Here is a 14241-nt window from a genome sequence, read left to right as displayed (position 1 = left end):
ACTGGTGTATGGGTGTGTGTTTCTATACAGAGAACAGTATTAGAGATTTCTGAAGGTGTTCCATTAGGAATTAAAAAGTAATTTGAGGTCAGAGAATATAATACTGCTAATCATATAACTTTTATTAATAAAAATAGTGTGTTAGAGTCTGATCAAGTTGGATTCACCTAATTAAAATTAGTTTAAATCGCAGTCCTTTGGTTTTTCACTCCACCAAAAAATAATTGTAATGTGAAATGTCAAGCCCTCTCATTTTCATATGCAAGGCAGAATGAGTGCATTTTAAAAAATAGTTTATCGAATGAATGCCTTGCTAGAAATGGACATCTTGACATAACAAAGGCATTGTTCCTTTCCACATCTGTTAACTTTTTCAAATCAAATTGCAATATTTTGAAAAAGGACCGTTTAAATGTAAATAAGACTCCAGATAACACATGCAGTTATTTGTTACACTTGCTGCTATTGATAATTTAGGAACAATGTTAGAGGGAGGGAGGGAGAGAGGAAGAGAGAGAGGGAGAGGTAGAAAAAGAGCGGACATGCAGAGAAGCAACAATGAGAAGAAAGCAACCGCACTGATGAGACTTTTGTCTCATTCTGCCCCATCACTTTTTCAGCAACTTTTGGCTAAAATCACGGCCTACATTTCTATTATCTATACACTGAAAACAATGAAACAATATAATGCTGGCTTAATCTAGCCAAGCAAATTAGAAAAGCTCTGGTTTCTCCCAACCCATTAAAAAAAATCAGCTGAGCACTTTTACACGGTACTAATACAAATAAGGTACAGTCTTCACACTACAGTCCATGGAGAATGAACACCCATTTTAAAACGTAGCAGTAGAACAACTGGAGATATGCAAATGCTATTATGGCAGCACACAAAAGGGTAACCAACTCAGATTAGGCCCAATCAAGGACATTTTCAGGATGATAGTGCTGACTTTTGGGAGCTGAACAGGGATTAGTTAGTCTCGGGTGGAGGAGTGAAAGGGCTGCAATCTTCCAGGCAGAGGGAACAGTATTGGCAAAGGCACAGAAGAGGGTGGCTGCTGTATAAAGAGGCGTGGCTGTAATGCTGTGTTCTTACTTCCTCCCATTTGACATAATCAGCAAAAGACTGAGGGTGTTTCCCTGCTCAAATGGTGCCTTTTACAAGTTGGAAGAAATTGTCCTTTCTAGACACATGCAGAAAAAGTAAACAGACTAGACACCCAGGGACTTCATGGAAAAGAAGAGGGCAAACTGGATTCAAGCCCTCAATCTTCCCCTTCCCTGAGTGCCTTTGTGCAGTGTACAAACTGCACAACCACATATGAGTGGCCTCTTGACACCTCAATTGGAGTCACAATTTTGCTAACGGTAATACAAGTAGGTATAACTGCCCCTCCTCTGTTATTTCTGTAGCACATGCTCTGCATTCAGGACCCAAAGGCACAAGGAGACTCAGAAGTGAATAGAAGGTCCCATGAGCATAGTAATCAGAGGGGTGATTAGACTTGATTTGAATTCAGACATTCTGAAGCAGACAAAATCTAAATGGGATTTTGGAACTGAAATTTAAGAAACAAAAAGGAATTTCTTTGATATCTAGTATGAATCTTGAGGATAAAACTGTAGATGAATTTTCAAAATATTAAGTAATTAGATTCAAATACCTTCCACATTTTCAGTGGCAATTGTGAGATTAGTCCTGGCTTTTGACCCCTCTCTCGTCACTTAAGGAGGAGTTGTTAAAAATTTGCCAGCTGGGGAGCGGGGAGGGTTTAAGAAGTCTATGTATCCCATTAAGTTTCATGTTGTCCTATAGAATCCACCAGATGAACTTGCCTGTCTTTTTGAAATGCCTTCTCCATAATGTATGACATGTTGCTGAGGTTACAAACTTATTCTGAAAGTAACTTAGTGTCCGATCAGGCAGGTATCCTCAGCATTTGACTCACTTTTAGCTCAATAGTCTTTTTAATTGGTCTTGATATTCCAATTGCATACTTAATCTCTTTTAGCCCTTCAAGATTCTGTCTCTGTGTTATTTTTGTTCTCCTCTTGTCCAGATGATAAAAGTCTAGAATCTTAGCAAAGGTATCATCATGAATACCTTCTCCCCTCACTCTCTGACTCTTTTTTTTCCTTTGTTTAAATCATTCCCCAGCAAAGCAGTGATACCTCAAAAATAGTGGTGTTTTGGCCCTAAGTGAATGTTTTCCAAGCTGTAACTAGTGGTCAACTTGTGACAGAATACCAGTCCATGTTTTGTTGTATCTTGTTTGGCCATTCCCCTGTTCACTGTTTCTCTTCACCCCCTCGATTCAAGAAGCAAGGCCATCTTGTGCTACATGTTTGAATGAAGGGATTTGACAGGGCAAAAGGCAGAGACATAGGAATCTGCCAGACCCCGAGCTCTGAAAGCCACCAGTTCCACAAATGTAGCTCATCCTTTTTCAAATAGAAAATGGGATGGATTTGGAAAGGCAGATGGAAAAATGATGATGGTAGAGATGTTGGTGGGTCTTAGCATGGAATGAAAGAAGCTGAATGATTCCTGTGCCTCTAAGAATGGAATGAAAGTAGTTGAGAGACTTTCTAGACCTGAAAGGAAAGGTAATTAGGAGGACGGAGAAAAAGGGATAGGTCAGCAGAAACATGCTTGGGTGAAATACTCAGTACTGGCTGGCCCTATCACATGTCCCCTTGCTCAACATATACACACAGACATTATATCCTCCCCTCTACCCTTGCATATAAGGCCTTTGGTACTAGGTAAGCTTAATAGAACTTTGATTCAAGCTGGGAGAGAGGAGAAGAAAACAACTTGAAATGGGCTCAGATTATGTTTCTAAGACCTCACAGTTCCCACATATAGAGAAAGGGGTCTCAAAATAGAAATTAAATTGTGATAAAGACTATAAAGTTATAACTCTTGTCCCACCTGAGCTGTAGTCTGAGATATATTCTTGCTATATAGTTAAAGCAGAGGGTTTATGGCCACATAAGTTTAGGAAATGCTGAGCTAAACAAATTGAACAGATTTCTTCATTACACACTGTAGGACATGCCAGAACTTTTAACATGCAAATGGATGCTTCCCAAACTCATGTGATCACAGAATTCTTTATTCCAGGAACATCTACAATTTGGGAAATGTTGATTTAGTTTTTAAATTCTGGTCTTATTTAGATGATGTGCATAAGCTGATCACACAAATCACTACAGAATGGTTTTGATTACAAGATTTTTAATGCAACCAGTATCTCCTCCTTACCCTGACCCTTATCTTCCCTCTCTTCTACTTCAACAGGCACATCTCAAACAAAAAATGTTTCCCTCATATTTTAGATCTATCTAAGGTGTTCTTTTGGCTTACATAAATACAATGAAATTATAAATCTTAAATATTCCTGGAAAACCCTAATCTAAATTCTGGCTAGAAAAACATGGTATCAACTGTGGAAAAACTTGAGCTGGAGATAAGATATGCCATTCATTACACTGCATATGCATGTTGCCATCTTCTGAATCAGATTAATACAGATTTTAGACAGGAAATCATACTTTCTGTCAGGTATTTCTCTCCTTGGTGATTTTTACTATTCAAATAGAATTCTCCCAAGAATACAAGCAACCATCCTCACTTGCATTAAAGAAAGATGTGAGGTGCTGAGGGCAAGGATGGGAAAATGCATCTATTTATATCCAATGTCTAGCCTTGTACCCAGCACATGGTAGTTGCTAAACAGATGTTTGTTAAATAAAATGTAGGGTTTTAAATTATAGATGGTTCAGAAAGTATTGTCTAACATGTATAGGGAGTATAGTACATAAAGCAAAGCAATATAAATACATCAGAGATCATGCTCACCTAGATAAGTGGATTTAATAGCCTTGTATGACAGAGCAGCTGTCGTTTTCCAGTTGCTAAAAAAAGGTTGCCTGTAGTGAACTGGGGGGTTTAGGCACTTGATGTAAATCTGTCTTGGCAATGATATGTTCTCCTATTATAGTAAGTAATATGCACATGCCTTTCTTTAAACACACACACAGACACACACACACAATTAAAGATATCTAGTTTCTTGATTGCAAATAAATGCTGCTTGTTTCATTTTTTTTTCTTTCATTCCTAATTTACAGATGCTTCCATACTCACACATAGTACTTGTTGCTGCTAGGAACTGTCATTGGCACTTTGTCCACAGACTGCTAGTTGCTAGCTAAATTCTCTCTGGGTGATAGGCTCCTGCTTCATTAATTTTATGCATCCTGGTTGAAACAGGGGTGATAGCTGCCAAGATGACAGGAAAAGATGGGCAGAAACAGCCCTCTTCAGGGTTAGCCTCAGTGATGATGAGTGAAAGTAGGTCACTTCCTTTGCACCCCTCCCTCCCAGGAAGGGTGGCAGCAGGGACTATTTCCAGTGCTGAAACCAGAGGGAGGTTTTTGTTTTTGGCAATGATGTCAAGGGGGAAGTTTATATCACTTTTATGCTGAGGCTGAATATATAGAAGAATTATTTCTTCAAAAACATTTCAGAAGGAAATATAATCACACAAATTACATAAAATAATACTCTTGTTTCCGCTGCAAAGCAACCCAGTAAAATCAACAGGAATTAAAATACTGGTTTAGGAGTAATTAGAAGAGGATATAAATCATGATAATAAATTACATTTTGTTTCTATTTTCAAGTATATTTAAAGTAAATTATGAACCACTTGCTGAACTATGAACTATGCATTTAAGCTACATTTTAAGGACAAAAAGCTAATTATGAAAAATAAATGGTGCCTACACAGACAGTAAGATAAATCTTAAAGTGCATGACTTTCCACTTGAGCAATACTTTCTACAAAGATTGTAGGTTAATACTTAACCTTTAAGATTAAAACATTAATCAGATATTCTCTGAGTGAATGAAGATTTATGAAGCAATTTCTGAAAAATAAATAAATTACAAAAATATAATGCATTTGTTTGACAAGTGCGTTGAGAAACTTTATTTCACCTCATTGAGTGTGGCCATTTTTCTCCAAAGGATGATGCAAAGGATGATTGTATCTGCGGTTTTATAACTCCCAAGGTAGAAATCATTTTGCAAGACAGTGTAGTATACTCTTACCTCTCACAGCGTGGTCCTGTGTACCCGACAGGGCATCCATCACAGATCAATCCAAGACTCCGGTCTAAATGGCACGTTGGGCTAAAGCTATGTTGATGTTGTTGTGGAAAACAGGGACAAGGAAGAAGGACATACAGAAAGACATTAGCATTTTCTCATTTCTCTCTCTCCACTACTGCTCTGACAAAAGAGTACAGGCTGGTCATTCTCACCCCAGAGACAGAGATTAGGGTCTGGCCAATGGAGGATGAAATGACATTGCTATTTCTGCAGACGTGAATATAGCCCAGTGGAGAGCAGTATCCCTGTGACATGTTATTAACTGACTTTCGACTGCTCTGGGTAGTGATCAACAGTAACAAGTGGAAATGTATAGCTGCTTTTTAGAAATTCCTCCAGGCCTGGCACATATGCAGCCTCACATACTTTCTTCTGTAGCCAAATCCCTCTGAATTTGAAGCAGCCTGGAGAAATTTGTTAGTGATTTTGGAAATCTCAGTATGTGGTAGTGGTGGTGGCAGTGCTTCCTTCTTCAGCTACTGCCATAGTGGGGCGTGCCTGTGTGCAGGCTGCGGCATGTGCTTCCTTGCAGGTATGCCCTCACACTGATGGAATCCTCAGGAAAGCTTTCAGAAGAGATCAAGTGTGCATATTCTACCTAAACTTATCATAAACCTAACCAAACAAAAGCAACCTTGCCATCTCATACCCTCTGGCATGTTTCAAAATTCACTTCTCTCTTTGCACATATTTCTAATTTGGGTCTGAAGCAATAGAGCTGAACACCAGATGAAGAACCAACAGAGAACTCAGGTGCTAGCTTTAGCTTTCAGCAACATGTTTCACTCCAGCCATGCTTCTTTGCCTTGTGAGAGGCACCTCTCATACATGAACCCCTACCCCAAGATTGACACACGGTAATGCGGTTCTCGACTGGCTCTCTGAAGGGCCATCAACCATTTTGAATTCTGTAAGGTCTGCTGCGCTACTGTTTTAAAGGGAAATGCCCTCAATTAATCTTTCTCTTATTATGTTTTCCCTAAGTAGATTTGTTTTCTATTATATATGACAGGGCAATTCAATAGAGACTTGCTTGATGGCTAAATGAATTAAAGACATAACAACAAATTAAACATTCCAAGTCCTGATTTGATCCTCCTCCTGACACTTGAATTACTTTGAAATACTTTCTTAACTTTGGTGCAGATCAGATCATGAACACTATTTCTGAATAGTATTTCTCTGGCTTAACTCAGGGTAGTTCTGTAAAGATTTAATAGTTCTTCCTATTTTGGGGATACTAGCAAGATATTAGGACCAGGTAAGTCTATCATTTTCAACATTTCAACTCAGTGGAAAGTCTAAATGAATCTGCTGGGTCAAGGAGATAAAGGCTGGTCTGGGATGCTTTGAATTTATAAATATTATCTGGATCAAAGATTCCACATTAAGGAGTTCTGGTAGCTGTGATGAACAGCAGACAAGACACACCCAGCGTGTGCACTGCGAGTAAAGAATCTCCTTTTATAAAGCATCCTGTACTTTGCTACGCATGACCCAAAGACAGTTCACTATGGGTGATTTTCTTGACGGGATTGTGATTGCACTGAAGATGCACAGGTTAAAATAAAATTAAAAAAAAGGATTTCCTCTCATCCACATCCGGTGATTTGCTGTTACTGTTTTCAGACATAAAAGTGAGAACTGCATTTTGACCAATCTCTGTAGCATATATATGTCTTCTTTGAAAATTGGCATTCTGTAACTATCTCATCATCTACTGAGAAACTGACTCCAACCAGAAGCACTGGGTTTCCCACCTCTGTGGGACTACACTGATTGAAAGAAAACCATACCAATTATTTTTTATAATCCTAAATCAGTTTATCATAACTCTTGTCAATGGTGGTTGACAAGGCTTCTGACATTTTAAAAAATATTTTATTTTATTTTATTTGAGACAGAGTCTTGCTCTGTTGCCCAGACTGGAGTGCAGTGGTGCAATCTTGGCTCACTGAAACCCCTGCCTACTGGGTTCAAGCGATTCTAGTGTCTCAGCCTCCTGAGTAGCTGGGATTGCAGGCAGGTGCTACCAGGCCCGGCCCATTTTTGTATTTTTAGTAGAAATGGGGTCTCACCATATTGGCCAGGCTGGTCTTGAACTCCTGACCTCAAGTGATCCACCTGCCTTGGCCTCCCAAAGTGCTAGGATTACAGGCATGAGCCATTGCACCTGGCCTTGACACTTTAAAGCTATTCATAAAATAGATTTCAGATTCTTAAATACACTCACATGTCAGTTAAAACCAACATAAGTAAAAGGTGCTCACTGACAAAAATCAACACTTTTTCGAGAAAAGAATTAGGCAATAAAAATATGTTAAATTTGACTAGCTCCTTACAGTTCAGAATACTTTTACAATTTTATCACATTTTCACAAAATCCTATGAGCTGGTTAGGGCAGGCACAGTTTTTAACCAAGGTCATATACAAAATTTCCAGGAGAATTTAGTATGGGATCTAGGACTTTAGATTCTTAATGTGATATTCTCTTCTTCCTATAACCAATTGTCATTGAAACCTACTGGTAAGAATTAAGTAAGTTTAAGTTGCTAGTAATATAGATACTCGACATAACACATCCAAATAAAACTTTCTCATAAAATATATCTGTATTTGTGCTTTGATATTCTTTCAACAACATAAACTGAAGATTCACTCTCTTATTGCTGTAATTGCAGTTACAGCTATGGCAGAAGATGGCATTCAACAACAAAAATAAAATTAGAGTGAGAAATAAACATGCACAATAAAAAACATCTACAGAATTTGCCTTGGCAAATGCAGTCACTTAGCACTGATTTTGGCCGAAGACATGAAGCTAATTGTTCCGTGACACAAAGAGGAAATTGTGAGATCATCATTGACCTCAAGTGATTCCAAGATTATGTCATTTAACTCTATTTGGCTAGCTCCACACCAGCAGAAAATGTTCTTCATCCTGGATTATCCAAACCACGCCACAGGAAACACAAGAAAGCCAAGAGCAGCGGGCATTTTCCACAAATAGGGGAGGAGGGGAAGCTGTTATTGGGATAACCAATAAAAAGCTGGACATGAAAATAATCCCTCTTAATGGCTGAATATATACTTTTATTTTTATAATCTACTTATAAGCATGTATATATGTATGCATATATATGTGTACATACATGTGTATACATGTGACTATGTCAACAATCTATATATGTTTATGTATGTGAATGCATACATAGAGAAACAATTAACCTTGTTCTAAAAAGAATTTAATTCTATCTGTCAAAATATGTGCATTAAGAATAAAGCAAGGTTAAAGAGAAAAAAATACTAAAAAAAGATAAACTTAAGGGTGTATTTAGAATTCAAAATGCATGTTATAACGTATGTTCATTTGATAAGGGTGGATCAACATTTGGCTTTGAGGTTTTTCACAGCTAATGCAAAAGGGAACAATCAACAGGTAAATGATTCAGAGCAGCCAGAAGCCAAAAGCAAAACAATTGCTCAATAGAAGCTCAACAATTCCTGATTATCAGACATTAGGGAAACTTCTTCTGTGGGTCCTTCTGTGGGTCCTGAAATTCAGTTCTAACGTTAAATGCTCCCACAGAGAGTTAATCCAATACTCTAAAATAAAATTAAACACATATTAAGTCAATGTGTGAGAATATTTTGTGTGTCTTTAACTGTCATGCATTTGAAATAAAATATAATGAATTGCTTCTTGGGATTGTATGTGATATAAAACAAGCACTCCTTTAATAATGGGTATAAAATTAAAACTTCCATCATTAGGGTTAGAAAATCAGGGCATGTTCTGTATTTGCATACACAACAGGGGATCAGGACTCCTTTCAACTAATTATTATCTTGAACAGTTGGGTAGGATAAGAGAAACCATTTTGAGTGGCTACACAATGTCAGTGGAGAAGCTGGAGATGAGGATAATGAGAATATTCACACATAACTGAAAAGGGGCAGGGACTGAGAGGAAGAGGAGAAAAAGAATAAATTCATTTACTTCATGATTTTGGTGTTAGCGTCATAAATTTCGGAAGTTTCTAAGTATTTTCTTCTTCAGTTCAATGATCTCTCCTACTTATTCTTAGGAGAATCATTAAGCAAACACTTATTTCTTTAATTACCTTTAAGTACTATGAAATCTGATTTAATCTCCACAATTGCATTTTTTAATTAGACTTGATTTATTTTCTAAGTATGTCTTTGAACGATACATTTCTCTAAACCTGTTTCCCATTCTGCAAAATGGAATAATATGATTGATTTGATAAACCCTTTTATACTGAAAAAGTATGAAAGCATATTGCCATAATAAATTGTAGATACGACTTATTAATTTTTTTAAAAACTTTGCCTTTTTTTTTTACAAATTTTTAAACAAATTAAGATATGTTGATTTAACGTGAAAGGTATTTAGTTAATAGTTAAAGAATTAAATCTGCAGTTTTCTCATCCTGCTCTAGTCCCTTATATTAACATAGCTGTTAATATAACTGTAACTATGTAGCATAATTAACATAACTCTTGCCAAACAGTAAAGATTTACTGATTTTTACAGTGAACATTTACAGTTTGTCTGACGTTAAATTCTATTGATTTTTTTTTTTTTTGCTTCTTTTCAATGTTTCTGTAATTGTTTCTATTACTGTAGCCCCATTGGAAGAAGCACAGAGAGGTGACTCAAAATATATGAGTTCCAATATTGGTTCTGCCACAAGCAAGCTGTATTATCACTATCAAGGCACTTAATTTCTCTGAACTTTAGTTTTTTCCTTTGGCATATGGAACCAGGAAGACCCATCATAATCTCCCATGTGCACATAAAACAATGTGTAGGAAAGAGCACTAAAACATCTAGAGCATTCTCAATTTTCTAGAGAATATGGCTGAATTGAATGTTTCCTTAAATTTACCTATTGTCTTGGAATACATTTCTCTATATTAATTTTAACAACGTGCATTCAATATGATCTCTTGAGTGAGCCCAAAGGTCAACTCAAATTTGAGTTTCATTCTTTCAAAAACTTAAATTTCAGCATTCCTGACCCACACAAACCAGTAGTATTTACAGTGATATTAGTAGATAGAACTTATTGAGGGCCTATCTCTGTCCAGCCTTGTGCCAATAATATATTTTATTATACAACTGATGAAAATCTATAACAACTTCAATAATATTATATATTCAAACACATCCTAAGTATTCAAAGGCAGAGATTCACATGTCTCTTTCATATTTTATTTAACCTATAAGCTATGTGATGCCAGAAATTATTAATATAAACATTCGAAATAGTTACATTGTTATTTGCTTCTCTCCAGATAACTTTTACTGCCTAGTTACAATCTATAGCTAGAATATATACATCAACAAGATGAGAAGGCCAAGCACAGTGATCACCATAAATAGTTGATGAAGTTGATATATATGTATAATTTAAATATTATATGCTTCTCTGTATTCATACATCATAATAATTATACCAATCTATTTCTATCTTCTTACATATTTGATTTATTTAGCAATATTATCTAAGAAATTTGGAGCCAAAATGCTTGTGATCTATAAGATTTATGACCAGGGATTAAATAGATAAATCACCAAGGTAAAACTATCACTAAGCTTTAGACTTCCCATGAAGGTTGCGTCAACCTTTAGCTCCCTTTTTTTTTTTTTTCTCTGAATAACCTGTGGAAATTAAAATCTCGTCTTCAGGATTGTATGCAAATATTCAATTCATATCTCAGAGTTTCTAGCTCACATTATAACAGTAATGGTTTTTATAAAATATTTTTAAAAAGGATAGTTTCCCTAGGTCATTAAGTGTCTTGTTTAGTGATTTTTTTTTTAAACATTTCAGGTTGTTAGATGAAAATGGATTTTTCTCATCACAGTTGTGCAACTAAACCATGATAATTTTCTAGTTGTTTTAAATGTAAAATTGTTTTAAATGTAAAAGACATTATAACCCTCTCGCAAAACTTCTAGGATTTATAAACTAAGTGAATTATCACTGCCCTCTCTTTCTACTTGTTAAAATACCACTTTGAAAGCTGGAATTTAAAATAAATTGCTATTCTAGTCCAAATTCTACTACTAGAAGTAAAATTATTATTTAGTAATTTGCTAATTTTAATATTTTATAATATTAATATTTGATAATTTGGTAATTATTAATATTTACTAATAATTATTAATTGCTTACTCTAAGTGAAAACATTTTGAAAATGAAAGAATCATTAAATACTTGGTGTTACTGGTATTGTTATCACTGTGTTATATGCATTTTTAAAAATCAGGATCAACATAATTATACCAAATTAGAATACACATCTTTTAGGAAATAATATTATTGGACACTGGAAACCCAATCCCTTTGGCACTGATGGATTGTGTTTTAATGCTTGCAAACTTTCTTTCTTTTTCAGGAGCAAAAATTAGAACCCATTATCCAAGTAAATGCACAACAAATAAAGAGACAACAATGGGTCATGAATGCCTATAATTATCCAAGCAAAATTATCTCCCTAATGTTTCCTCTGCATTTATAGTAATGTTGGTCAGACTTGAGGGTAAATCCATAGGGTTTACATATTCAATCAATTATATAATTCTAATATGTATTCAGCTGGAATTCACATGGTGCAATGGGCAGCCAGCTCTGCTGGATTGATAGTGGTGCTAATGCTCATGACATCTTGGCTGAGAAGGAGATGCAATACAAGTGGCCAGATGCAATACTTCTGCTTTCCTCAAATGCAAGTTAGTCGTGAACAGTGAGTCTCATGTAAATGAAGATGGTTAAGAGAATGCCATTCAGCCATGGCAAACAAGTAGGTCTTCCATTGGGTGATCTAACCCTTCGCATATATACCAAAGTGCAGGTTTTGTGTCATGTTATGACTATCATAGGCTTGAGTAGCCTTTAATTATGAAGGAATATATTTCGTTTGTTCTCCTATAGTAATTATTTTCCAACAGGTTTCTCTCTTGCCTTCTTCCTCTTCTCTAACATCCTTGGTTGTTAAAGAATCTTCAGTTTTGAGCCCATTCAGGCTCATGCCTTAGGCCCTGGAAATGTTCTGATCACTAATATACATTAACCAGTGGTCACCAAAATTTTTGGCACCAGGTACTCGTTTTGTTGGAGACAATTTTTCCACAGATGCAGAGGAGGAGTTTGGGATAAAACTGTTCCACGTCAGATCATCAGGCATTAGTTAGACTCTCATAAGGAGCATACAAGCTAGATCCCTCGCAGGTGCAGTTTGCAATAGGGTTTGAGCTTCTATGAGAATCTAATGCCTGCCTGATATGTTAGGAGGCTGAGCTCAGGTGGTAATGCCCACCACTCACTTCCTGCTAGGCAGCCCAGTTCCTAACAGGCTATAGATGGTTGAGGACCCCTGCGTTAAACCAATGTCTTATTTTCTCAAAACCTTGCTAGATAAATTGACTTATCCAATGAATTAATTACTGCTTTTAGTGTTATCACTTAAAATGCAGTGTGTATTTTTTTTTTAAAGAAGTCTTCATTGTAGACCGTAGAGATTTGGAAAGCACATGGATTTTAAAACTAAAATTCCAACTCTGATAATTTAATGCTTTATGACTCTGAGCAGGTTAGTAACAATCAGCTCTTAGATTGGGTTCATCATATCCAGTCACAGTTTAGGTGGTTTACACATTTTAATTATGTCTTTCCCACATCAACCCTATGAGAGTCCTATTATTATAACTAATGATGACAAAATTGAGGCACAGAGAGTTTCAGTGACTTGCCTAAAGTGGCACAGCTGGAAAGTATGGAACCCAGCATTTAAACCAAAGAGTCTGGCTCCAGAATTGGCATCATAATGCCATTTTTCTACTAATGGCCTTCATTTCTTAATCTATACAATGAGGATAATAATGTCCACCTTGCTGAGTTATAGTTGAAGGTGAAATAATACCAAATACAGTGTTTGGCCTAGAATATAGTAGTCTGCTTTTATTAAATAGTAGTGCTTTCTCTTCTTTTCCAAACAATGAGTAAGGTAAAAAATTCTGAGTAAAGAAGGTCATTGGGAGGATAAGCATTTCATGTGGATTAATAGTAGGAAGCACAGTTTCAAGGAGAACATTTAAACTTAATGTTAGAATTATCTCAAAGTCTTTAGCTTATAGTATTCATTGAATCTAACAAAAGACCATTTTAATTAGGCGCATTCTGGGTAAGAGTTTGAAGTATGACCTACTTGATCACATCTACACATTAAAAGACTATAGCTGACAGATTTCCCTTAAACATCATTGAAAATTTTTGCTCTGTCAGTGTTGTCACAGTGCCTAGAGATAGCTGGAAAGTGTACAATACGATATGAACCTTATTAAGCACTAAGCTCACCTTTAAGAGAGTTCTTCAGAAAAGAATTTCCTTTTATTTAAAAGTATAGTTATTTATAATCACTTTTGAGTAAAAATTGTTGATTTTTATTCAACACAGCCTGTAGTCCAGCTGAGGCAGGAGAATGGCTTGAACCCGGGAGGCAGAGCTTGCTGTGAGCCAAGATTGCACCACTGCACTCTAGCCTGGGCAACAGAGCGAGACTCTGTCTCAAAAAAAAAAAAAAAAAAAAAAAAAAGTATCCCAATTTAAAAACAAAACAACATTTTTGGTTGGGGTGTGCTTAGCTGTTTACTGAGAGAGGCTGCCCTGAGGGAATGTGAATTCAAGCAGCCGGATATAGCATTCCTCTAAAAGGTAAGGAAATGAGGAAGTCAAGTGTTCTTTCTTGTTGTTTGTTTTTTTAAATCTGCTCTAAGAGGTGGTTGTTCTAGGTGAACAAGGAATTTTTCTAAAAAGAAGGGATAGAATGGGTACTTAAAAGTCAGTTAAATCAGTTCCTTCATTTTACTTTTTGAGAGGTTTATGACTTGCCCAAGATTCACAAAAAAAATAGTGTATGGGTAGAACCCAAATTAGCTGTATTTATATCCTTTTATTAAGGTATGAAGATGGGTATGTGTCTGTGTGTAGGTGTGTACATGCATGCACATGTATGTGTTTGTATAAAA

General features: G+C 36.1%; 1 protein-coding gene across 1 annotated transcript in view; it reads right to left on the bottom strand.

Moving 5' to 3' along the window:
- The window catches only part of LAMA2 (laminin subunit alpha 2), a 637137-nt gene that overhangs the window by 236848 nt on the left and 386048 nt on the right, over window positions 1-14241 (bottom strand). The window contains exon 18 of the mRNA XM_055114116.2: window positions 5123-5209. Within this exon, the coding sequence (XP_054970091.2) occupies window positions 5123-5209 (87 nt within the window). The remainder of the gene's footprint in view (window positions 1-5122; window positions 5210-14241) is intronic.

Source organism: Pan paniscus, chromosome 5 (genome assembly GCF_029289425.2).
Source record: "Pan paniscus chromosome 5, NHGRI_mPanPan1-v2.0_pri, whole genome shotgun sequence".
NCBI classification, from domain to species: Eukaryota; Metazoa; Chordata; class Mammalia; order Primates; family Hominidae; genus Pan; species Pan paniscus.
Note: the sequence above shows the minus strand (reverse complement) of the source record. Positions and strands in the feature narration are given on the sequence as shown.